Source organism: Chrysemys picta, chromosome 1, assembly GCF_011386835.1.
Source record: "Chrysemys picta bellii isolate R12L10 chromosome 1, ASM1138683v2, whole genome shotgun sequence".
Taxonomy (NCBI): Eukaryota; Metazoa; Chordata; order Testudines; family Emydidae; genus Chrysemys; species Chrysemys picta.
In genome coordinates, this window is record NC_088791.1 from 57,523,678 (window position 1) to 57,550,970 (window position 27,293).

Below are 27,293 nucleotides of genomic sequence, written 5' to 3' on the forward strand. Positions count from 1 at the left end.
CTAAGCCCTATCCTCTGCATTTCACTCCCAGCTGGATTATGTGCCCCCCCTCAGCTTGTTGGCTTCTGAGGCTCCTTTCTTAGGCACCTAATTCTCCACATGCATTAAATGGGGAACCACTGCACCTAACTCAGGGCTGTGAATTCCAGTAGGCAGCTAGGTGCCTAAGGGTTAGGTGTTGCAGTGACTAGATACCTTTGTACCCCATCTTGAGTGGCAATTCATCTGAGTCTCTTCCTCCCTTCTCACCAAGCCCAGGGGCAACTTGGAGGCTCTGGCTCCCAGGGCTGTACATATGAGAGGAGGAGTTTCATTCAGCTTGTGGGTTGAGCACTTCTGGTCCTTTAGGGGAAGAAGGGTGGGTGCAGGGCCGGCTCCAGGCACCAGCGCAGCAAGCAGGTGCTTGGGGCAGCCAACGGAAAGGGGCAGCACGTCCGGGTCTTCGGCAGCAATTCAGCAGCGGGTCCCTCGGTCCCTCTCAGAGGGAAGGACTTGCTACCAAATTGCTGCTGAAGAACGAAGCTGCCACCGATCGTGGTGGGTTTTTTTGTTTTGTTTTGTTTTCCCGCCACTTGGGGAGGCAAAAATGCTGGAGCCTGCCCTGGGTGGGTGGGAACTCTGCCTAGTCCAGGTGGTCAGTCCCTCAACGCATAGCCTAGGACTGATTGGTTACTCTTCCCCAAGAGGCAGGGGAGTGGGGAAGGCAGCCAATCAGAGTCTATGGCTATATCCCTGGTAGGAGGCACTGAAGACCTGCAAGTTATGGAGCAAACCATGTAGCATTGGCAGCCCTGGATATAAGTGTATAGAAATGAATACTTAGCCAGAAACACAAAGACAGGCTATCTGAATTGACCTTTAGCCAATTAGTACCTGTTAACTCTACATGGACCCAATCTAGTTCTTACACATGTGACTAATCCCTATGATTTCAATGGGACAACCCGAGGGCAAAATTCACCCCTATAAATAAACCATCCATTCAAATAGGGCCTATGAAGGATTTACATGGTGCATAGGCCTTGTGCTAACTACCTCAGTACAGGAGAGAATTTCATCTCAAATGACTCAACTACCCATATGAGAGATGGTTTGCTGAATCAGGTTCCTTGTGTGCTAACTAATATCAATGACAGGAACCTGGTGATTTTTGCCAACTAGTGCTTGTTATTTAAAGAACAGAGGACTTATTTTTCTTTGCTTTCACATTTCCTTTAAAAAACCTGTTAAAAACTACATTAGTATAACATTAAGACTGCACAGTTAAGCACTCAAAAGTCAGGAAATGCAGAAGTTAAAGATCAATACATAACTTTTACTCTGCCTCTTTGTGCATATGCATTATGATATAATGTCTGTTTATACAATCTAAAGTTTTCTTATATATACACACACACACGTATCTAAAATTGTAGAAAATATTTATTGTTTAGCATTATATTGTATTATTTGTGATGTAATGAATGATCACCTAGTGAAAACCTTTAAATCAAGATTGAATGTCAAAAATACATGCTTTAGTTCAACCACAAGTTATAGGTGTCCATGCAGGAATTACTAGGTGAAATTCTATAGTATGTTGTGCAGGAGGTCAGACTATATGATCATAATGATCCCTGCTGGCCTTAAAAAAAAAATCTATGAAGGGAGTCAAACAGCTCTGCCCTTTTATGTCCAAAATTTCTCCAAACAGGTATTACATCTGACATAAAATATCTCTAACCAGTCTCCTCAAACACATTCACAAAAATATACAATAAGAAAATACATTCCTCTTTTTTGGAGCTAAAAAGCTTCTCAACTGAACAATAATTGAATCTTAAATCCAATGGAGTGATTTCCTTAGAGTGGATGAAGCAAGCAAATCATTTCAAGTAATGCTATTTTAATACTACTACTTCAGGCTAGTTATATACATAAAATACTGTACTGAATTTAGGAACAGATGCATACCCACTGGAACCAGCTTAAATGAACAGTCAAGAATAAGTCTGGTACAGCATGTTCGCTGTCAAGTATTTTTTTATATAGAGTAAGAGTGGCAGTTTGCACAATTATAGTACTGCTGCCGATTCCATGTAGGTTCTAATTTTCCCTTGCGCTATCACCAATTTTAAATGCAAAACACAATACAAGAGACTTTACTGACAATCTGACAAAGGCTACTAAAGCTAAGGACATTGTATTTTTCATCCCCAGGCAAAAAGAACTGACTCACTAAATTGCATTTCCTGGCATTTCCTAGCTTGTGTCCAAATAAAAGTGATGTAAACATGGATTTTTTTTTAATATTCAATTCTTTCATTAGGATAACTCATCTGAGTTGTTGCACTGTACTGTATACACAACTGGATACCGATATAAATGAGGAAAGATGGAGAAATACCACTAAAAATACTTAGATGTTTTCAGTATAAACCTATTGTGAATGTCACAGGCTGTAAGCAATTAAAAAAAAAAATTATGAGCTTTAGAGAAAGGGTTTTTCTCTATCCTATGGCCAAAAAGAGCTCAATGAGTCTGACTACAATAAGGGTACATCTACACTACAGGGGGGAGTCGATTTAAGATACGCAAATTCAGCTACGTGAATAGCGTAGCTGAATTCGACGTATCGCAGCCGACTTACCCCGCTGTGAGGACGGCGGCAAAATCGACTTCTGCGGCTTTCTGTCGGCGGCGCTTACTCCCACCTCCGCTGGTGGAGTAAGAGCGCCGATTCGGGGATTGATTGTCGCGTCCCAACGGGACGCGATAAATCGATCCCCGAGAGGTCGATTTCTACCCGCCGATTCAGGCGGGTAGTGTAGACCTAGCCTAAGAGAGAAAAAGTATGGTATCAGTGTGTTTTAATGAATATGTATATACAGCACAGTATGTAAATCAAAGCAAAATGTCATTTTCATACTCTTCGCTTCATTTTACTTACCATCCCTTCCTAATTCATTTATAAGTTCAGCATAAGACCAGAAAAGACATGAGAGAATAATTGAATATTAAAGAATATTTCTTGCAGCATTAATTGTTTGTCATTTTAATGGTGTTAGATTTTAGTAAGTGATGAGGTATAAACTAGTTAGCTTTACAATGTTCAAATATTGTTAGTTTTAAAAAAAAACAACACCCATTTATGTTCTTTGATCAATTTGCAGAACTCCATCATTCCTTTATACTGATAATGTAACTGCCTTCTCTCCAGTGTCTGGTTCAGGGTACAAATACAATGTGCCCTGAAATGAATCTGCTTCTTGAGGTGGCTGTGCGCTATTTCTATTATTCAGTCTTTCTGAAGGTTCTGCAGAATTCTCTCTCCATCTCGGACTTGCCTGCTGTTGAGACACTTCCCATATAGAAGGGCATGGGGAAGTAAAATTCAGAGTGGATCTTGTGAGATAGTTTTCTTGAAGACCTTCTTCTTGGAGGCACCTGTTTGAAAGCACTTCTTTTTCTTTGGAGTTTCGCCATTTCATCCTTCGGTTCTGAAACCAAATTTTCACCTGTTCCCAAGTTAATTGGAGGTTATTATTGTTTCCTTAAAATAATTTTACCTTAATCCCTTTTTTCTTGAAATCCCTTCAATTTTATACACTCCTCTCTGGGCCTGACTGAAGTCAAGTTCAACATAGCTCCAGTGAAATCAGCAAAGCTATGCCGACTAACACCAGCTGAGGATTCAACCATTATTATTAACAACAGTCAGACCAAACACTCCCCTCTACTTTCACCAGCACAGATGAGGTGAGGATTTGGCTCAGCAGACTGGAAAGAGGGCAGGTGGTGGCCAAGGAGATAACAACTTTCCACAGCATAGCTACAGGAGCTGTGGCTCTTATACCCACAAGAGCAGCTGAGCACGGCCCAGCTGCAGGCTATTGACAGTGGGCTGCAGGCCAGAAGGCAGAGTGGTGGCACTGCAGGCTCCAGGGATCTCCTAGGATCCATGTGGCTCTCATGTGGGTTTTGGGACAAAATCCTCTTCCCAGTCCTTAGATGGCAAATCTCGCCCCCAAAGGGTACAGCCAGTCAAACTACAAATTGACACTCTGTCTCTCCTGTGTTTTACATAGGAAAAACCTAGAGAGGAATGATGCCCTATTGTTTTTATTAAATTGTTTTTCTTTTAGTATTAGTAATAACCTCCCTCTCAGTCCATTTCCTATTCCCCTGGGCTCAACTGAATATCCAGAAGGCAAAAGAATGTAGGAGGGAAATACCTGCAATGTACAGTATGTGAATACGCACTGTGAGGATTTTAGAAAGCTCATTGCAGAGTGTGACTGTACACTGTCAGCATGAAAAGAAACAGTTTGTCCTATGGTGATTACTACTCTGCTTCAGCTAATAGACTGGAAAGGGTCTCAGTCTGTGCATTCTTTATTGTTTCTGACTGAAGTGTTCATGTTAAAAATTACAGTAATGTACAGTGCTCCACCACCATTCCTAGCCTTTATATCCCCCCAGTTACCTTCTCCCTCAAGCACCTCCGGGCTTTCTCTTATGCCCCTCATGCATGAAAAAAGCTCATTCTAAAAGTGTACAGCCACTATCTCTGCCTCTTTTGAATTCATCCTTAAGACTCATCTTTCCCAAGATGCCTTCAAAACTCTGCTTGCTGACTATGGCAAAGCAGGTGATCTGTTAGGACTGTTCTTCCTATTCCCTTTATCTCACTCACTCCCCCATTCCTGCCACTTCCCCTCTCCCTGACCATTACCTCCATGTAATTAACGAAATTGTGCCAATCTCACAAGCTTATTTTCTTGTGTGTTCTATTCCTGTCCCCACCTTTTGTTTGCCCTGCAAGCCCTCCAGGGCAGGTACTATCACTTTAGCACAGAGACCAATGCACTGGGGTCCCCAAAGCTCTCGGGCACCTCTGGGTACCATCCTACTATATGCATATGGTAAAAGTAACACTGTAATGATATTAAACACTGGGCCAAATCCTGAAGTTCTATTCTGGAACAGATCATACTCCCATATGGGAAAAACCCCTGGAAGGTGGCCAAGTAGGAGAGCTGGGAACCTCCAGTAAGGTAACCTCATGGAATTTTCATTCTAATGCTTCACTCAACCCCATAGGTCTCCCTCTGCCTGGATCCAGGATCAGCTGAAAGGTTGCTGCCTCCATTGCCCCATCTCCCTAGATGGCATGAGTCCAGTAGCAGTTGCATTGCCATTAGCATAGTTCCCTGGTGGCTGCTCAGTAACAGGTGCAAAAACAGAGAAAACTGAAACAGCTCTGAGCCTGGATTTCTGTGCAGACACCTAGAAGCAGAGCAGAAGACAGTGCCCTGCTCCCAGATCCCTGCGGAGCTTTGTACATGCAGAGCCAAAAGTGGCCATCAGTTAGGGCAATGGGGTTAGAGAGTGCTAGTGTTCAGAGGGGACTTTCCTCCACCTTTGTATGGAAATGGAGATATTAACTTTTGAATGCAGATCACTACAGGATGGGGACTCTCTTTTATTCATTCTTTACTCAGGTAAAACTACCATTGACTTCACTGAGACTTTTGCCTAAGTAAAGACTATTGGACTGGTCCTGGGCTGTTTATATCCCCATCCCTCTCCAGCAAAGCTATTTTTAAGATTTTTGTTTCAAAGACAGAAAGCTTGAATTATTATTATTTATTACTTGTCTTACAGTAGCACCTAGGAGCCCTAAATCATGGGCTGAGACCCCATTGTTCTAAGTGCTGTACAATGTCTCCCCATCCCTCCATACCTGTGACTCTTTCAGACCCAGGTTAATGGCAAGTTTCTTTCTGTCTGTTTTGCTGATATACTTCTGTTTCTGAAACATCTTCTCCAAAGCTCTTCTCTGGTCTTCAGAAAAGACGGCTCTTCTTAAAATACCTCTCCGGGCTTTGGAGTTGGAGTCCTGGGTCAACAGAGGCAGAACACTTTCCTCTCCTAGAGGAAATGGAAGATAGCGTTACACTATGTATAACATATATCAGAGGAATATTAAGCATTATACTTTACACCACTATCAGACTGGAGTCTCACTTTTGAGTTGTTGGTGTTACAAATGTGTCACGATGATTCAGCCATGTTCAATAAGGGTCAAATTCTACACTGGATACAACTCTGATCAACTTCAGTAATGCTGGGATCTAGATGTGTTATAGATGGCCAAGATTCTGCTCTTTGGAGTGATAAAAAGCATAACCAGATGAATCTATGTAGGGGGTTGAATATAGAGCTCTTTTTAGTGTGAAATCCAGATATGGTCAGGGAGAAACATCTACACTTTTACTTATACAATATGATCAGGGTGAGCAAACTGCAGTGAGTTTTTCATGGGTGCTCATTCTGCCCCAGTATAAAATGCAGAATGGGATAAGAATAGTTTAAGGATGGGGCTAAGTAAGCTATGCTATATATAAAATGTAATGACAAGGCTTTCATAGTAGACTTTTCCATAGAAAATAATTGGCCATTCACATCTTGATTATGATGGAAACCACAGATGGTTTATTAAAAGCTTTCTGGAGTACTTGAATTTATTCCATTCAGTCTAATTTTTAATCCTTTAACACTTTTCAGCAAGCCCTAGTATGGCAGTTTATTCTGGGCCCAGTCACACCCCTTTGATCTGTGCTCTGAGGGGACCTTCTGCTTATCCAACTCATGGAGCAGGGGCATTCACATCATCCCTCCACCAGCCCCAGAAAGATGATAAAACCTAGACCTGTATCACTTTTTCATGTGCCCTTTCCCCCACTTCCAAAGAAGGATCCATTTTCCACGGGAATCCACAAAGCAGCTGCTGGCTAGGAGTGCTCTGGCAGTGTACCTCCAAAAGCACCAAATTCCAGAGAGCAGGGCTTGGGGGAGGTACCAGAGGCCCACTAAATATGTGCTGAACCCAAAATATTATAAGTGGCTTTTGGGCAAGAATAAAAATACTCCATAATCACTACCTACAGGAAAGTGCTTTCTTTGAGTAAGAAGCAGTTTCCACATCCACAAAGCCTTAGACACCTGTGGACTTTCTGTGGGCCAGCAGCCATAGAGGTGGCTTTGTTTTGAAATCACATTCATTTTAGACCCTAACGGTACAATCCAAACATCTTAGTTATAACCTTCTCTCTCACAGAAGCTTCAGAATGATTGCCTTCTTAGTACAGTGTCCTGGTCATTTTCCCTTTGAATTCAGTGAAAAAAATCCTACGTAGAGATGATCAAAATAATTTCAAGCTTTTAAATTTTCCAACAAAAAACTGAATTATTTGATGAAACAATTCATGGAAATGTATCCCTTCTTCTGACAATTTTTTTAACAATTTCAGTGAAAAAAATTTCAACAATTTTTTTCACAAAAAAACATGTCCCTATTGAAATGCTAGTGAAATTCAGCTGCAGCTTTCACTAACCACTAATTGGGGGTGTGCTAATCTTTAACTTTGACACATTATATACAGATTATGTGCGTGCTTTTGTAGATAGATACGCACACTTTAGTCTGAATAGAGTCCTAACATGTCCCCATTGTATATATCACAGTTTATTAGATATTTTTGTGATGAGTGTCTGAGTGGTTTTAAAATTAAATGTTAGTATATATGAAGTTACAACTTGGTACAGCCACATTTCAACTTTAAAACTGATATTTCAAACCACTCAGACACAAACATCTGTACTGGTTACTTTTGTTATGTTTATGTATGTAATGCAACACAATAGGACTCTGTTCAGACTCAAATATGCTGACTATGGCACATAAGCCCCAGAAAGTCATATTTGAGACTTCTGAAGAAGGCCAAGCTATTCATGGAAAATTTCAACCCAGTGCATAGAACCCTCTAAAACCCCATTCTGCTGCTGAGAGCTTCTTGGGGGCTAGAACCTCATGTAAATCCACACGTTGCCTCCCATCTATTACACCTTCCAGATCAAGGATAGTCTCCGTCCCCCACAGGTAAGCATAGGCAGTGGGGAGATACAGTCTTAAAGCTGTAGTCACCTCATACATGGCTGCAGTAGGAGGGAAAGAGTTAAGTTTGGGTTGCAGTTTAAAAAATAGCTGGGGTGGTAGTTCCTGACCAGTCTGTACAGCCTCCAGTGAAACAAGTGGAAGAGATATCTCCTCTCAGCCCCACAATTGCCATAAGGGAGAAAGAAAATAATTTCTTAGCCAACAAGGCTGGTCCTCACCTCACCTCCCTTGCTGAGCTCCAAACTGGAATTGTCAGCTAAAGACAGGGTGTCAGATTATGTGACCCCTTTACAGTTTTCTTTCCTTGATTATTGACTGGCAGTCACTCAGCTAAGAAACAGCCACTAGAACACTGAGTTCATGCACCTACCTGCCATACACAGGAAGCAGGTAGGTGACTGTATTAATACCAATATTAGAATTATATAGTAGGGAAGAACCCACCCAGTTTGGGGAGAAACCTCTCTGACTTTGTATACCACAGTAATGGATGTACTATAAATGCCACGCTAAACAAAAACTAACGGTGAGCAGAACCACAGACAAGCACTAGTGAAAAGTGGAGCCAGCCACTTGGTCAAGTTTTAAAACTAACATTTTTGGGGAGGTGAGCATTCGGATAAGAAGATGGTCTAGGAATTTTGTTTTAACTGCTTTATATTAAACAATATAAAATACACCAAAACTACACATAAAAGCCAACCTATGATCTTGTTGATGGAGTGAATACACTAATCGTACAAGTGAAATCCACCGAGTGTACATTGTCTATTTTTCTGATACTTGGAGGCATGAGCTTACACACACAGCACAACAGTTATGTCAAAATGAGTTAAACGAAGCAAGTCCAGTCTGTCCTGCTGAACAGACACTGAAAGGTTTAATACTGTGTTGACATAAATGCTAATATGGTACCAAATGTTTGGCATGGGGTTTTTTGTTTGTTTGTTTTTTAAAGTCTTTCCTTCGTATCCTAATATATGGTGATAAATGTCTTCTTAATCTGTGGAACAATCTTAATTTGCCTTCATGGCAGAGACCACCTTGAAGGAGCGAGTAAAAGCTTTAGTCACGGTTTCCATTTTTTCATTTGAATTCAATACATTCTAGTTAAATGGACAATTAATAGGTCACTTCCAAAATAGTAGTGTATCAGTCCTGGTTAATAAACAATCCCCACAGTTGATAATGGGCCCTATGTATTCAGCAAATCCCTGTATACACGCAGCTCATCCACTAAATCCCTTTTCAGGTAGACAGGGTTATATGGGAAGATGAGCTAGAATGAGTCTATAAAAGTCAGTTTCATTCACTGCTTTATTTTTCAGTCAAGTGCTTTAAATGCTGTCCAGAAATTCTCTTGGAATGTGAGACAGGAGAAAAGACTGGCACATAGAGCATTGCTTTATGACCATACAAAAGGGCAACTGACCCTTGCCCAGGCCTTTTCAATGTGAAATGGTTCCTAAAGTTCATCTGCACAGTGAAAAATTGTGGTGAGGTCGCGTGTGGATGAGTAAAGTGAAAGTGGTGATTGGTCATGGTGCTGTCAACCATTGTGATGGAGCCAGGGCCATGTAAAACGCTCTGTGGGAAAGTGTCAACTCCCTAAAGAGGTGCTCAGAAACTTGCAGCTCATTAAACTGCCAGCATTTGCTGCCTCACTTGTCAGGAATCATTCGACTTAGCAACTGCCCTTCGGAAACATTCATAAAACACATACACATAATCCGCAGTGGTTTGAATTCAACTGTGATAAAAATATATGCTGCAGAATGCATAAATTGCAATTTCCATTTGGCCTGACACACAGTTCTGTGCTTTTTACTCAATTCTGAGGAACTAAAATGTATCCTCTGCTTGTCTTCCTTAGTCATGAACATCAAAACTCTTTAATAAAGAATCTTATATGATGCACAAACCTCAAAAATCAAAGTTAAATTTAGACTTGGATTAAATGGTAATATAAAAACAAAGCTATCATCCCAAATGTATAATACTGGGACCAAATCATCTTCCAGTTTTAACACTGTAATCTAAAAAAAAAAAAATTAAAAAAAAATTAAATGGATACAGGTGTTTGTCTGCTATGAACAGAATGGTTGGGTTTTGAGGATTTTTTAAATCAAGTTAATGTTTCCTGAATCATAATTTATGCCAAGCAGACATTAATATGCAGTGTCCATTTTATGATCTTTCAATTCTTTTCTTTTCCTGTTTGCAAATGCATATTGATACAGATTTTAAAAAGAGTTATTGACTCTTAAAGGATCGTTTCTAGCAAACTGAAAACAAGGAGCGTTCCTTAGTTAGCTGTCTGGATGTCTCAATGCCATTAGAAATCTCTCACAATTGCTCAGTGTACTTAAGTTTGATAAATCTTTGGAAACCTTCTGAATAGGATTGCTGTGATTTTACTGAGGAATTAGCTGCTGCCATTGCATCACCAATTAGTTTTCCAGAACACATTAAATCCTGCTGCTTTGGTTTACAGAATAACTCAAGCATTACTGATGAAGCATAAAAACTTACTTGGAAAAGCAGTGGGGGATACAGGGTGCTGACAGGACCCACCGCAGCATGCTGAGTAGAATGGTGGGGCTCGGAGAAAAAAATGTTTGGAAAGAACTGCAAATAAAGCATAGATCTAATTGATTATCCATTAATCTTAAGTGATATTCACAACAATTTTCAAAAAGTCAGCATTTGAAGTCCTGCCTCACAAACCCTGCTTCCCTTTTCTTAAGCAGAGATTTTTTATAGCAAAGGACAATCAGCCAAGTAATCTTTAAGTAACTTAATCAAGGCTAGTTTTAACTCATTTATTGCTTCAATTATGACATACTGAAGCATCACAGTACATTTATCGCAAGACTGCAATTCTGAGGATTCAATATTTATTTGTTTTAGGGCCATACATCCTAAGTAATATATCTGAACACATTGGCCAAAATTCATAACTAACTGTAAATCCATCTAAAAGTTGTTTTATACAACCTTGCTAGGGAGGGATACCTTTTAAAAAAAACAAAAACATACTGGGGAGGGATACCTTTAAAAAAAAACAAAAACCCACAACTGGCAATGAGTATCTTATTTACAGGTCAGTTTTTTTTACTTTTACTCACATGGAGTAAGGAAATCAATAAACAAGCTTTTATGAAAGTGCCTATAAAATGTAATAGAGATAAATCAACTAAGTTCTATAGAAATTATTCTAAAACGACATGGCCTGATTCTGCCATTCTTCTGTTAAATAGTATCTCACTACACAAATAGTCCCATTTATTTGTAAAAACTTGCAGAGGACGATTCTATTAAATACAACTAAGAGCTGCAGAACTGGGCTCAGAGAATTTGACATCTCTATAGGGGTTTTTTAACCAGCCTATAGAATTCTGTGTTAATTTCTACAGAATGCCAAAAAAAAAAAAAAAAACCCCACAATAGAAAAGATCACATTCTGTAGTAAATTCTATAGGATATTTCCATAAAGATAATTTTTTTCTAAGCATACTCTTGATTGCATTCATATTTTTGCCAGCACCAATGAACTATTAAAATGTGGTTTTCTCTTTCTTCCCCCTCCATGTTGAAGGCAGACATGCTGTAATTGAAAAAATAATATTTTTTCAAAATTTGATCTGCAGTGTAAAAAGCAGTTAATAATCAGAACTAAAGATGGGTCAAAATGAGTGCATTTGTCTATCAATCTGCCTCATTTATATGGTTTTTTAAAAAAAATTTGACATGATTTTTAAAATGAGCACTCAAAATTAGGCTCTTGATTCCATATTCAGACACCTTCATAAGTAGCTTGATTTTCAAATGTGCTGCACACCTCCCACTGTAATCAAATATGGTCTTAGGCCTGGTCCCCACTAAGCCCCCACTTCGGACTAAGGTAGGCACATTATTAACACGTACGTTATTAACGTAGCTGAATTCGAAGTACCTTAGTCCGAACTTACCGTGGTCCAGACGCGGCAGGAAGGCTCCCCCGTCGATGCCGCATACTCCTCTCGGCGAGCTGGAGTACCGGCGTCGAGGGCGAGCACTTCCGGGATCGATCAGGGATCGATTTATCGCGTCTTAACCAGACGCGATAAATCGATCCCAGAACATCGATTGCCTGCCGCCGGACCCTCCGGTAAGTGAAGACGTACCCTTAGAAGCCTAACTTTAAGAACTCATTATTTACCATCACTTCAGAGAGGTGGGTAGCAAACTCCTGCATATAGAGTTCTCTCCATTCACTAAACCTTTATGCGTCTATACATGACTTGTAAACATAAAAGGCCTGCTCCTTTTATGTCTATGTCCTTTTATGTCTATTGAAGTAAATGTTAAAATTCCCATTGACTTCAATGAGAGCAGAATCAGAAACTAAAACACAATCCTGCCTTACAAAACCTGAAATAATCTATGCAGTTGCATGAAAGCTGCAGACAGCACCTGAATCTACTGGGATTCTGCAAAAAGAAGAGATCTCTAAAGGCCTGCTCTCAAGTCCAACAAAGTCAGTGGTCTTCTGATCAGGCTCCAAAACTGCCTCTCTGTTGTATTTGTGATGATGCACCCAGAAATAAGATGCAGATGACATCCTTCCACAGATCTCAAACAGGTGGCTTCTGGGCTGTTTTTTTAGATTAATCTATTCCAGACCTTGTGGGATAAACAATGGTCCTGAGTTTCCTTAAATCAGTGTTTCTCAAACTGGGGTCGCCGCTTGTGTAAGGAAAGACCCTGGTGAGGAGGGACTGGGCCGGTTTGTTTACCTGCCCCGTCTGCAAGTCTGGCCGATCGCGGCTCCCACTGGCCACGGTTTGCTGCTGCTGGCCAATGGGGGCTGCTGGAAGTGGCAGCCAGTAAGTCCCTTAGCCCGTGACACTTCCAGCAGCTCCCATTGGCCTAGAGCAGCGAACTGTGGCCAGACCTGCGGACGGGGCAGGTAAACAAACCGGCCCAGCCCGCCAGGGGCTTTCCCTACACAAGCAGCGACCCCAGTTTGAGAAACACTGCCTTAGATGTATAGCCAATGGTCATTAAACATCTTTAAACCTTTCAGCTATGAGAGATCTACATGCAAATTCTTAGAGACACTGGGTCAGATTTTCAGGAGGTGTACATCAGTGTAGTTCCATTGAAATCAATGTGTGGGAACTACACAGATTTACATTAGCTCAGGCTCAGGTCCATTATGTAGATGTATAGCACTCCCTGGGGGACCGTGGGTCCATAAAAACATAGAATATCAGGGTTGGAAGGGACCTCAGGAGGTAATCTAGTCCAACCCCCTGCTCAAAACAGGACCAATTCCCAACTAAATCATCCTAGCTAGGGCTTTGTCAAACCTGACCTTAAAAACCTCTAAGGAAGGAGATTCCACCACCTCCCTAGGTAACCCATTCCAGTGCTTCACCACCCTCCTAGTGAAAAAGCTTTTCCTAATATCCAACCTAAGCCTCCCCCACTACAACTGGAGACCATTACTCCTTGTTCTGTCATCTGGTACCACTGAGAACAGTCTAGATCCATCCTCTTTGGAACCCCCTTTCAGGTAGTTGAAAGCAGCTATCAAATCCCCCCTCATTCTTCTCTTCTGCAGACTAAACAATCCCATAGATGGTTTATCTTGATTCAAACAAGTACATTTTTATGTATGACAGATATAGTAAATAGTTTTAATTTCATTTTATTAAAAAATTTTCAAGTACCATGTGTGAAACAGCATAATAGAATGGAAACTGTCTGCGCAAAATGATGCAATACAAATTGGTCAGGTTAATTTATTCCTGAATTTTATGCAGCATGATTGTAACTGTAGCTATCACGTAAAACAAATATTGGATATAAGGATGGGACAAATATTATATACATTTTATTTCCTTGTCATATACGAAATGGTAAATCAATCTATTTGTTGGCCAAGCAATTTCAACCAAACATTTTTGAGTCCTTACATAAGGCTGAAAACAGCTGCAATGCTGGTTGGTTGCTAGGAAACCTGGGGGGGTTTCATAGCCAGAATTAAGCAAATGGTAGCCATAAAACTGCTTATGTACAGACCCTTCTGTGCATTAAACATTAACTTGGGCCAATCTCGCAAATCCTTACTCATGTGTCTACTCCTCTCTCCCCCTAGCATTCCCATAGAATTAAATGGGACAATGTGCAGGACTAAGCAGCACTATACATAGGTGTAAGCGTTGCAGGTTTCGTCACACAGATCACGAAACTCAAAAGTCAGAATAAGGAATAAATTCCACTGTCCTGATTACATATGAAAGAGCTAAAAATTATTTGATCGCTTTTTTCTTTAAAGTGACCGTACCTGGTCCTAAATCTCCTAGGATTTAGTATTTGAAACGATGATAGATTCTTGTTATATTGTAACAGGATGGTGAATACAAAATATAATTAATAATGCTTATTTATATTCAGCTTTATAAACCCAAAGCATTTTACAAATACTAAGCAATTAAGTATACTGTAGTATACTTGTACATGTAAACTGAACCTTAGCATTCAGCAAAGGGTAATACTTAGACATTATGTCAGACACTGACATTCTAAAATGTTTTCCAAATCTGAATACAAAATAGTTCTAAAACTGAAAATTCTGCCACACTAGAAACTCATGTCTACAATACAGACAGAGGTCCCAAAGCAAAGTCCTTTCCGTAGTCAAGTTCCTAAGTACAATTCACGTGAAATGAGTTTAGATTAAATCATTATGAAATTCTAAAGTGACTTGTTTTCAAGGGGCTTCTGGGTTGGGGTCTTTTTTTAAAACTCTAGCACTTTGAAACACGTTAGGAAGTATTCTAGGCCCTAATTCTACAATTCGCTGTGTTGCACCTATGTGGAGTCCTAATTCTTTCAGCTGCAGCATTGAGGCTCTCCTTTCTGCATGATTAAAGACCTAGATAAACGCATTTGAAAATATACCTTTCCAAAATATTAGACCTGAATAAATAATTCATCCGACAAATTTAGCCTCTTTTTCTGCCCATGGAGTAGATAATAAAAAAAAATGTGATTTCCTCACATTTATTCATTCTTCAGAATAATTAAAACACATTTTCAATAAACAAAATTTAACTCTATAGAATAATCATGAACAGTTCTCTGCAAATATCCAATAGTGGATAGTCCAGGGGCATTGGTTAGTTGTGATTGGCCAAATAAGTCACATAGTCTTGTTTCTGTTCACAGATTGGATGAATGTTCAAGTCTAAGGGACCAGAGCTACACACACCATGGTCATCAGAGGGGATCAATCCCAAGACTTTTTCAGCACCAAAAGCACAAGCTTTCACCACTTGACCTAAAGGTGAACTTCCTGTCCATGAGACAGTAGCAGATTGCCGAGTTGCTGAAATCTCCCACCAGAGGGAGTCACAATCACATGCACTTGGCTAGTGTATTTAGCAAGCTCTACTCCTGGGGGAATTCTGCACCACAAAAATAAAAATTCTGTGCCAAAAAAAAAAATTTGGTGCATAATATTTTAAAATACTGAAAAATTCTGCAAATTTTATTTCTCAAAATAACACTACATAATCACACCAGTTTCAATTATTTTAGTAATTTATTTCAAAATACCAGTCAGCAAGTATGTCTGTGACAATACAGACACACATAAAAACTCTCCCAGGAGTAGAAAGTTAAAGAAACCCTTATGACAATCAAGTTCATGTTTCTCCCGCCCCCAGCTGCAGGGCCTCCCTAGTCCAGATACCCGCACCCCTTTCAGAGCCCAACCGCGGGGCACCCCTTGCCCAGACACCAGCCCCCCTTTACCCCTCAGAGCCCAGGGATCCAGAGGGAGAAACAACTTGATGCTGGGTCCCAGGCTTGTGTGGAGTTTCCTGCATGCCACCGTGTCCTTCCCTCAGGGTGTGTGGGGAACTGCAGCTGCCAGGAACCCTCTAGCTTCCTCCTGCTCCCCCCAGCAGTGTCTTCTATGTATGAGCTGGGCTCTACCAGGTCCAGTGGCCTCTAGTGGCATCCCATTTCTGTGGGGAAAAGGAAATTCTGAGCACACATTATTTTCTGCAAAATTCTGCACTGGGCAGTGGTGCAGAATTCCCCCAGGAGTAAAGCTCTTCTGATGCATTTACTGTTGCAAATTTAAATTTGAGTTTCTGTGAATGTTCACACATGCCTTTCTTTCCATGAACATTCATGTCAATAAAACTTGATGTTCAGACAGCAAACATAAAAGCAGTGCATGTGTGGCAGAAATAGATCTATTTAAAAATGTGAGCAAATATTCCTCAAAAGTATTTTGCGGTTCTTTCTAAAAAAAAAAAAAAAAACACCCAAAAAAGTATTTTAAAATCCTGCATAAAAAGTTAATGGAAATAATTGTGTTTTTTTCATTTTTATGTTGTTAGTTTTCAGTAGGGCTTTCAAAAATTAGCCAGTTAGACACTGTAAAAAAAAAAAAAACACGTCACCCAAAAGGGGTTGAAATATGCAAGTAGTAAAATGATCTCTCCCTTGCAGCCACAAAAATCAGGCAGATGTTAAAGACACACCTAAGGTTAGGTGACAACATCTGAGGCTCTTTCATTTTTGTAAGCTCCTTATCACCTTAGGAGCTTATGCACATTTTTGCACATTTCTCTATGTATCCTTTATCTTGGGGACAATCTACATAGCAAGAAGGGTGCACTGGAAGCATGCCATGTGGCAGGCTTTGGTCAATGGCATAGCTGGCATAGATTTCACATATGGGAACTAGAACCACTTCTGTGACAATATTAGGCACTCTGCAAATTTTAACTCCACATGTAGACTGCAAAACAATAGTAGAACATATAGACTCATTGATTTTGTGGCATGGTTTAGGCAAACAGTCTCAGCACTGTCTGCTGATACTCATGAAGCTACCACTTTTAGTACACTAGAGACCAATCACATCCGTTACAGTAGCTGTGCTAGAGTGTGGCCAGATGTCTGAAGGAACAGGAAACCTCCAGCTCAAGCCACAAAACAGCTGTGACAATGCTCTGTGGAAGCTATTTCTATCTATTGGCTGAAATTAGGATTGCCAACAGTCCCTTATTACAATGGACATCCCTTTTTCTTTTTTAATCTTTGTATAACAAGATCAGGAGTTGCAGAGTGCTGCAAAAAGCAGCAAGAAATATCCTTGGTGAATGTAGATGAGTACTACTTAATAAATAATCAAATAAAAAATACATTAATTAAATTAAATTAAATAAATATCAGGAGGAGGGGTGGGGTGGCGGTACTAAGAAAACAGTCCCTTATTTTTGAAATGCAATGTTGGCAATTCCTTTTACACAGCCTAAACAGAAAACTGGGGGATCTACATACTGGTGGATCCATTGGCTTTGCCACCAGGCCCATCCTGCCCTTGTTTTTCTCCCACATGCTACCTATGTACAACTGTGCCAGGGCTCCCTGCTGCTTATCTATTGTCTTATTGTGACACTAGAGTTCTCAGTGGGAATGTTCCTCCTGCCCACTCCCCACCCTCTCTCTCTCTCACTCACAAACACAGGCACCCATGTACAACAGCAAAAGAATATCCTTCTCTTTGTAACTACTAAGGACACCGTAAGAGGCAAAACAACAGAATTCAGCTATAAATGGACTGACAGATTTTCCTTGTATTCTTCATAAAACGTCTTTGTTTAAAAAGAATTCCCTGAACCCCAGTGAAATTGGGGTTATGTGGTACAATCGATTAGAGAACTTGCCTTTTGCTGCTGCAGATCTGATTTAAAATCCTGCCTTGGGCTACAACTGAAAGTAAAAGCAGCGAAGAGTCCTGTGGCACCTTATAGACTAACAGATGTATTGGAGCATAAGCTTTTGTGGGTGAATACTCACTTCGTCGGCATCCGACAAAGTGGGTATTCACTCACGAAAACTCATGCTCCAATATATCTGTTAGTCTATAAGGTGCCACAGGACTCTTAGTCTGGATCTGTAAAAGCAGCAAACAGGGCTACCCCTCTGATAACTGAAAGTAAAGGATTCTCACCATGTGCAACTGAAATGCACCTGTTATTCTAGTCCTGGGTCTCTCTTGGTCAAAATTTGCCAATTAGGCTTAAAAATCATGAGATTTTAAAAATAATAAATATTGGATTCTTTTTATTTGCCTTGTTTTAAGCCTTTAAGGTTTGTGTTTGCAAGCTTTTCGCTGCAACCACAAGGGCTGGTATTTACACTTGTTAAAATGAAAACTGAAATTCTCATCATAATCTCATGACTTCAGGAACTGGGGCTTTAGGAAAGACACCAAATGTCACAAGACTCATGATAAAATGGTGACATCTGGCAACACTGTAAATGTTGTACAACAACCTAGATAGACCAGCATAATTTGGTAATATACAGAAATAGGTATCCTGTTGACAGGAGAATTGTGGGAGTAAGGACTGCAGGATCAGGCCCTTTCCTATTTAAAACCCACTCTCCTACCCCAAGAAGAAAGTGTCTGATGTTTAAAAAGCCTCCTAGTGTCTAATATATTGGAATATGTTTTCATCCTTAAGGCTGTCAAGGGTTATTAGCCACATAAGTGTCACTCAGAACAGTTAAAGCAATTGTTAGCTTGCAGAGCTGAGTTCTCCAAGGAAAATTTCCTGAGGGTCTCATTTGGCAAGCAATACATGCACAGAACCCCCACTGAAATCAATGGGAGTTTTTCACACACAAAAATCATGGCATGAAATAGCCATAATTTTCAGTCAGGAATTTAGGCAACTTACATGATCAGATTAATCTCTATCCCTTTTCATTCTTCTATTTCTTAATAAACATCAGCATATGCCCTGAGGTTCCTGTTTCAGAAGCATCTCATTGTGCAATATAAAATCCATGTTACAATAACGGATTTCACTAAATTTAGTGAAATGACTAACTCCATCACTTCCCCCCTAAGAACCTGTTTTTTCTCCTACAGACCCAGATCCTTGGCCCTGCTAATGCTGCTTTGTGCTTCTCCAGCAGTGCTTAAACGCTGCTTAAAGGACCAGGTCCAATGCCAATCCTTTCCTCAGACTGCAAGGCAGAAGGCATGGCTAGGGGGAAAGGGGCATGACCAGACTATCCCTATGCTCTGATGATCTCTGCTGCAATGGGCCCTGGGGGCTGTAACTAAACAGCATCACTAGGCTAGCCTCAGCATAGGGGGAAAGCAAATGTAGCGTAAAGCCACCTTTGCACCCACTCTACTGCATTATGCTGGGTACCTAAAGACCTGCCTTTGGGAACTGGCCCACAGACTGCAAAGGGAGCAAGAAGAGGTCCTGAATAATGTGAACATTAATTTTACATGTACCTAGTCACCACAGAATCCTTTGCATGTCCAGAGAGAATCATGGTTGCAATACTGCATCTGTGAGAGTCCCTAATTCTTATAACAGGGAGTCTACATTACATAGTGAGAATCTAGAGAGTTCTAATAGTTAAAAGCACTTGATTCTTTTCTTCTTTTAATTTCAATGAAAGCTACAGAGTTACATGTCACTTGAGGACACATTCTTATTGTCAGCCAGTTTGGAAGAAATAATTAATAATGCTTTTATTAGTGTAAATCATAAAAAGGGATATGAGCTGAAAAATCATTTAATTTCAGTAAAACATATTTACCAATTGCTAGATTCTAGAAGGAGTGAAATGTGAATTTGCCACAAGCTTCCTATATGACCTTGAACAAGTCACTTTGTGCCTCAGTTCTCCATCTGTGAAACGATGGTGCTGGCACTTCCCAATCTTATAAGGGGTTCTGAAGATAACTGCATTAAAGACTGTGAGGTACTCAGATACTATGGTAATAGAATCCTGTAAATACTTTAGCTAGATTTGTGTTAGTATGTGTCTGATTTATTATATACTTATATACGTTCTGTGTATATACATGTGCATATTTTACTGTAGGCAAAAATCCAATGTGTTCAGTATCCCAGCAAAGTTTGTAATGCAAGCATGCCCACTGTTGTATTTTATTTATTTATTTCCGTGCAATATATATCAGATGTGCTTATCATTACTCTAGGCACATTACAGAATGTAAAAGCACAGGGCCTGATTTTGGTTACATTTACCCTAGTGAAAATTCATTGTCTCCAATGGATTTGCTGTCATTCTGCACTGTGTAGATTACTTGAGAAGTACACAGCTTTCTAGTGACTGATTTTCATAACTGTCGAGCAACTGCAACATTCACTGAAATCAATACGAGCTGTGGTCACTTGGCCCTTCTGGAAATTAGGCCATAAGAAAACCTGCCAAACAGACCTCCTAAAAGCCTTCCCAGCCCCAAAACAAACTACATCCCATCAGCCCCTAAAGTGACTCTTTCACTCCAAAAAATGTTTGGGAAAACAAGTGAGTGTTGCAGTTCTAAAGGGAACCACACGCAGGTTCTGGTGGACTAGACGCAGAAGCAGATTCCAGAGCCAAGGAACACCTTCTCTTACCAGCCCCCTCCCATTTAAAGCAGGACTGGTCAGAAGAACCAGGATCTTAAATTTCACCCCCATAGTAATGGATAGTGCATAGCTATAAAGTGCTCCACTGGGTAAAACACTGCCTAATAAGCATGCCACCAGGTTCTACAACAGCTGTAATTTGTAATGGTTAGATTAGCACGCACTGCAGTAATTCAGTGTTTTAAAGAGGTGGCATGATTCTTCACTGCCTTGCACTTTGTGCAGTCATTTAGACTTGTGAGTGTAAAGTGGATGTCAATTTTAACCGGATCAGAAGGGCAGCATTTTATACAGGTGTAAATGACTACATAAAGCTGTGGAGCATCAGGATCAAGCCCATAGTATACAGAGTAGGACAAATTCTATCCTCTGATGTTTCAGAGTAAGGTGTAAGAAACCCAGCAGTAGGTGGTCATGGGATAACCTACCTCCAGGGAACCTTCCCTCATAACTCCCAGTAGTTAATGGCTGGCTTATGCCCTGAAAAATGAAGGCTTATATGCCTCAAAAACTCCTCTTTATTATTTTAATATTTACTGTGATAACTCGTGATACTCTTGTTATTAATATAAATGTCTAATCCTTTTTAAAATCCTACTAAGTACAAGGTCACAACTATATCCTGTGGTTATGAGTTCCAAAGACTAATTAGGCCTGTCATTCCAGAATTAATGGCCATAGGGGTTTAAGCAGTCAGAGTCAACAGTTAAAATATTTTTCTTTACTAGTTGTGGTGCAAGAGATCCTCAGCTGGTGTAAATTGACATAACTCCATTGAACTCAATAGAGCTACAGTTGAGGATCCCATTGTGTTTGCCTTTATGGTTTAACTTTTATATAGTATACTATTTGCACATGGTAGTAATCATTAAAAACCAAAATAATTTAAAATAAGCTTAAAATTCCATAACTCAGTTGTACAATACAGCGAAGGCAAGCATTCATTTTAACCCCTTCAATGGCCTGATAGCCAGCAAAGGGATGTCTCTTTGAACACTGCTCACTGTGTGACATATCTCATAGTTTTGTTCGTCATCCAGCTTTTCACTGGGGACATTTTGGCACTATTATTAAAGTACACATGGGGCTAAAAATATGGAACTATAAATGTAGACCCTTTGTAATTCCCAACAGGAATGAAAAGGCACACGATAAAGCACCGCTGATGGAGAGTCACAATGGCTGAGGCAGTCAATGACCGAGCTCTAATGCAATCAGATGTTGCCATGGACAGATGTCACAGATAAAGGGTGTCATCCTGCATCCCTGGCAGGCATTGCTGGGAGTTTTAAGGTTCAAACAGAAACCAGGATTTGGGTTCTTACACGGTGTTAAAAGATTTTATAAATCAAGCCCATTTGTTAATTTTTTTTATAGAAGTTGTGGATACTTGTTATTTTCAGAACTGTAGCAAAGGTTCGGTTTATTCAGATTTTCAGTTTCCAGACTGATTGTGCATTCCTTGCTCTCCTAATACTCCCATTAACTTCACTGGAAGTTTTGGCCACATAAGCAATACAGGATGAATACAATATTTATGATACATTTCAGTTCCCCTTAATTGAAAAGTATACTTTTTTCCTTTTAAATATAACTGAATGCTAAGAAATTCTGCTACAGTAACTAGCTCAAAGTATACATAAAGCTGTAAGAGCTCAATTCGCTTTGTCATGATCATTCATTTTAGTTAAGACTTGGGCCAAGATTTTCATCAATACTGGTTTTGAGTGCTGAACTTGAGACAACTTAAAGGAGTCTGATTTTCAGAGGGTGAATGCCCAGCACTTTCTGAAAATCAGGCTCCTTTAAGTGACCTCGCATTGCATATCCAAAAACATAAAATCAGTGGTCATTTTGAAAAATTTGACCTCTGAGAATTATCCTACTGGGATATATAGTAACGCTTTCATGCACATTTACTACGTGAAGAAAAATCTTATAATAAACATTGTGACATTACCCAAGCTTTTTAAATGGAAAAAAGTAAGTATCCCTAGATACCACATAAGAATCAGTCAGTAAGTATAGTATATAGTATAAATCTTCTAGTTAAAACACCTTTATTTTGCTCCTACCATCCTTACTCTGACAAAACTCTTGTCCTTCTAACGGTTGCATCAACAAGAAAAATAACATAAGGGCCTGATCCTGGCACCTTTACTCACAAATATAGCCCATAATCAAGTGAGTAGTTCCATTGAGATTAGTCTAATGAGAAATAACTCCTTACCTGAATATAGGCTGTAGAATCCAGTAGTAAAGGCCAGTTTCTGAACTAATTTGCAATTATTAAAGTTCAGGGCACCTTCTACAAGGCAACAGCTTCTGCATGTACACTGATGTAACTGAGATCAGAAACTGTCCATATAATGTTTACGGTTTTTTAAAAACTTTACTGAGAATTTTGCCTGAGTAAATAAGGAAGGATTGGATCCAGCATTCCTTGTTTCAAGTAATAAGGGACGGATCCTTCAACCCAAGGTTCCTACTAAAGTCAATGGAAACTTTGAGCTCAAGAGAAACTCGGATCAGGTCCATTGCCACTTGAAGAGTCTCACCCTGCAACCCTTTACTCATCTGAGTATCCAGAACTCATGTCCCCATGGCCTGCTAGCAAGAGTAAGAACTAATCATGCAACTATTTGCAAGATTGGGCACTCAGTAACTTCCACCTAGTTTCTAACAACTAGAAATAGTGATGCAAAATAGTGATCTTTGGGGAATTCATTTCCTTTTTTAATATAAACAACATTTACTCAAAATCAGGTGAAATGTGCATCCTTTCTCATTTCCTTAACTGCTTTTAACTGAGTTAGTATAAAGTAAGAGGGAAAAGTAAGTTAAAATAGTTTTAATTTTTTTTGATTTTTTGAAAATTTAAACATGCACCTACCTGGCCCAGTCCTGCTAATTTCTTGGCGTAGACTCATTGAAGTCAATGGAACTACAAGTAGGAGCTACTTGCAGGATTTCATTTAAAATAAAATAAAAAATAGTCCAGAGCATTTTAAAAGAATATACCATGTTTTCATTTTTGGTTTTAATACACACCTTTTGCAGTAGTAGTTTAAGGCTGTACTCCAAGTGTTCATTTGTTTGTTTACTTTGATTTTAAATACATTTTTTTTCTTTTCATTTAAATATACTCCAAGACTCTGAAAATATTATACTGGTCTAGAACAAGTAGGTATGTTCTAGTGGGAATTTTAATTAATAGATATACATTTAATTCATTATCCAGTTTTAATGAATTAATTTCTAAACCAGCTTTGAACACTTCCATAACTGGACAAGGTATATAATCCTCAAACCTATTTTTTTTTTAATTTCTAACAACAAAATGCACATGTAAAGTAACACACTAAAGAAGCATAATTTGTCTGGAAAAGCTTTATATGGTTCAAACTTGCAGTGCAGTTTAAACTTGGCCATAATAAATAAAAAACTATGATCGCCAAATAGTACAGCAAAACTTTGCACAGTTCAGATTACTGCCAAATAGCATTACCAGTTTAAGTGACAAATCTTTATTAGACTATAGAGATACTGAGAGCAGTGGCTTTTATTTTAACGTAGAAGTGATTATAGTATTAGACATATTTTGCAAACTTCTAATAAAGTTTTTGTGGTGAATTTTGCCTCTAGTGTTTTGTCAGAACTTCAAGAAAATTGTAGCTATGTCTCAATTCAATTTCCTTTTGCTACAAAAGGCCCAATCTTACATCCTTTGTTGTACCTGAGAATCTGATCTTTCTTGTGTTTCCTAAACTCAGAAGGATTTCAGGTCTATCATGTGTGTTTGTTCATGGTTAACCCTCTGATATCATTTCAGATTGCAATCATTTAGCAGCACTGAAAGATCAAGGACTAAGGAAGATTTAAAGTCCTCATTATAAAGATTTAAATTGTTAAACATTTTGCTGTGGTTATTAATCCACAGGCATGCAGGACAGTAACCTAGTTTTAATCAGATGTTATATGAGGAAATGGGTCAAATATGACAGATTAATGTTTACTGGTCACTCTATACTACCCTCTTGAACAAAGAGAAAGACCACAACAGACTTTCTTTCATAACCCTACCATTCAGAACTGATTTAAAGAACACTTTGGTCTTGCACAGGGGGAAATTTTCCTTAAGAAGATTTAAACCCCTTTATAATTGTATATTATATCATAACAGCAGATTCAACTTTTTACTTCGGACACAAGGCTCCGTTTTTAATCCATCCTGGTAGACAGTGCTGCAATGAAATCAACATCCAAACTGCCATTGAGATTTCAGTGGGAGCAGAAGCAGCCCAATGAATAGTTCTCAATTTTCATAGCATCAATCCTGATTTTCCCAGAGGTGTTTGAAAACACTAAAAATATTAATAGAAGAAAAAATATTTAAAATTACCTCACTGATATAGCCACTCTGGTTCTAAGACAGTAGTTTTTTTGGGGGGGGAGCATAATTTTTATAAACGTGAATATCTATCACCCCTTCTCTATAATCCATATAGATAGTAATTTGAGGGCAGAAACTACAATTACTTTTACTCAGTCAATAGGACTCTCCGTAAGGAATACTATTTATTTAGATATTTCTAAGGGAACAACGGGGGGAATTTACTGCAATTGAGTATTGATCTTCCAATTGATGCAAAAAAAATGCTTTTGAAAATGTAGTTGCACTTCTTTGAATTGTATAACTTTATACCAGTACTTTGGAATTGGCCAACCACACTCCGCAAACGCTCCTATCAAGGTGTATGCCACACAAGTAAATCACCAACCATCAACATTAGCAGCTAAATGGAAGACAAGAGGTGGGCAATTACACAGCTGGGCACAAGGGTCGGGGGCTTGAACTGAGCAATTTAAAAACATTAAACCAAAGCTTATTCTGTGCGGGGGGGCGATGAACTTGCGAAATACCCTCGGGGACATCCCAGCCCCATAGGCTGCGGCAGAGCCAGGCTTTCAGCCTCTGGACCGGGCTGGAGTCTAGGGTGTCTCTAATCGATGAATGACTCCGCCCGCTGCCCAGCGAGCTCCCAAGGGGAAGTTTTGCCGGCGCTGTCGGGGGCCGGTGTACCCCGGGCGGGGCGCTGCTGCGGGGCGAGGGGAGCGCGCTCACCTGTGGCTGCAGGAGGGAAGATGCCGGTGGCTTTATCCGGAGCCCGCGCTGGCAGCCCGCTGCTGGCCGCGGCGGAGGAGTGAAGCCGGGGACAAGCCCATCGGGCCGGGCCGGGGCCCCCCGCGGGGCTGGCTGGTTCCGCCGCCGGGCACAGCGTGAGCGGGCCGGGGAGGGGGCGGGCGGGGCTCGGCGGGGCCGCCCGCAGCAAGTTCTCAATCAGGAAACTTTTGCCCAGGTTGCCGGAGCCAGGCGGCGCCGGTAGGTCGAGCAGCGCCGAGGAGCCCGCGACGCCCCAGCCCAGGGCGGTGGGCAGCATCGCGGGGCTGCGCTGGCCGCGCCTCGCCCAGCACCCGGGGCCCGATCCGGCCGCCGCGCGGCCCCGGCCCCTGGGCTGAGGAGCCGGGGTCGAGGGCAGGCATGGGCCGGGGGCCGCTCTGGGGAGGCGCAGGGGCGGGAAGGTGTGTCCGCGCGCAGCCGGCGTGTCTGCGGCGCGGGGGCAGGAGGGACGCGGCCCACAATAAAGGGCTGCCCGAGCCCTGGGGGGGAGGGAGCAATTGGGCTCGTCCAGCCCCTCCACGGGCCTTCGCGCTGGGCGGGAGCGGGGCCGCTGGCACGAGCGCCCAGGACAACCCCGGCCTTGCCCAGCCCAGGCAGAGCCGACCGCGCCGGACTGCTGGGGCTTCCCCCGAGAGCTGAACTCCTGCTGTCCCCCCGCCCTCCCCTGGGAGTGGCAGCGGCAGCAGCGATCGCGGCTTGGGGAAAATGCTCCTGCGGGGCAAGATGGGCAGCGACGTGTCAAAGTCCAGGCAACAACAATCGGGTTCCGAAACTGGCTCAAACCCGTTATGAAGCAAAGGCTGGGGGAGCTACAGGACACGGGTCATACTCGCCCTAGCTCCCTGGCAAGCTTGTTTCTACAAGAAGATGGGAAGGAGAGGGGAGATTTCCCTGTTTTATATCACGATCCAGTAGATGTAATCCCCTCACATCCTCTGTGTCTTGACATTTTAAAACCTGGCCAAAATCTTCACCTCACTTAATCCAGAGTAACTCCAAAGGAACTACTCCTGGTGTCCACCTTTGTAGCTGAGATGGGCATTGCCCCCCCGCCTATCATTATGGGAAGATGCCTCTGTTACTAGTTTAAAAATGGATGATCTATAAGGAACAAAGAAGTGATCTTGCTTCAAGCTCATGATCTCGCAAACAGTTCTCTCCTTCTGGGTATTTATATTTGCTTGCTACATCTAGTTTACTTTTTAAACATTTGTATCAATAAACCTAATAAAATCAAAACTACATTATTAATAATCCTCAGCAATCTTGTCTGATTCCCATTGTTTGAGGGTATATAAAAGAAAACTTGGCAACAATCCTACAATAATTTCTTAGTTAAAAGACACAAAGAGAGCCAAAACACAATCTGTTCCCAAGGTTAATAAAGTGGAATGAAGGGGATCACCAAACTCATGTGAACTCTTTTACTTCAAGCAGCAGCAAAATATCTCTCCTGTTATAGTCCTTCCTTGTAAGCTACTCTGGATAAGGACTGTCTTTTAATAGATGTTTAAACAATAATTGGACCATGATGCCTGACTGGGGTCTCCAGGCATTATCACACCAAATAACGATAATCACCCCAATAGTGGACTCAGCTATATCTTTAGGTAGGTGAGAAGAAGGATGGCCTCATTGTTAAGGCACTGACTTAGGACTCACAAGAAGTGTGTTCAATTCCTAGCTC

General features: G+C 40.8%; 1 protein-coding gene across 2 annotated transcripts; it reads right to left on the reverse strand.

Moving 5' to 3' along the window:
* Positions 1–1,190: 1,190 nt before the first annotated feature.
* On the reverse strand, positions 1,191–26,315 carry DBX2 (developing brain homeobox 2). 2 transcript variants are annotated; one of them, XR_010590466.1, is made up of 5 exons: positions 25,550–25,999; positions 10,475–10,570; positions 5,726–5,913; positions 2,813–3,497; positions 1,405–2,524 (listed from the first exon to the last, which is right to left on the reverse strand). XR_010590466.1 is itself a non-coding variant. In XM_005297953.3 (4 exons), exons 1-4 carry the CDS (start codon positions 25,863–25,865, stop codon positions 3,168–3,170), a joined length of 930 nt encoding a protein of 309 aa, XP_005298010.2. In that variant the 5' UTR covers positions 25,866–26,315; the 3' UTR covers positions 1,191–3,167. The 2 variants fall into 2 exon arrangements, 1 of the variants encoding a protein (XP_005298010.2); XM_005297953.3 differs by having other exon boundaries at positions 1,191–3,497; positions 25,550–26,315.
* Positions 26,316–27,293: the final 978 nt, after the last annotated feature.

What these genes read in the sequence shown, in the direction of transcription:
- DBX2 (XM_005297953.3), bottom strand. Translation starts at nt 25,865, where the DNA reads ATGCTGCCCACCGCCCTGGGCTGGGGCGTCGCGGGCTCCTCGGCGCTG. An exon ending in ATCCCCCACTGCTTTTCCAA is followed by an intron (nt 5,914 to 10,474) that starts GTAAGTTTTTAT and finishes CATTTCCTCTAG; the next exon opens with GAGAGGAAAGTGTTCTGCCT. An exon ending in TGGGTCTGAAAGAGTCACAG is followed by an intron (nt 3,498 to 5,725) that starts GTATGGAGGGAT and finishes ACTTGGGAACAG; the next exon opens with GTGAAAATTTGGTTTCAGAA.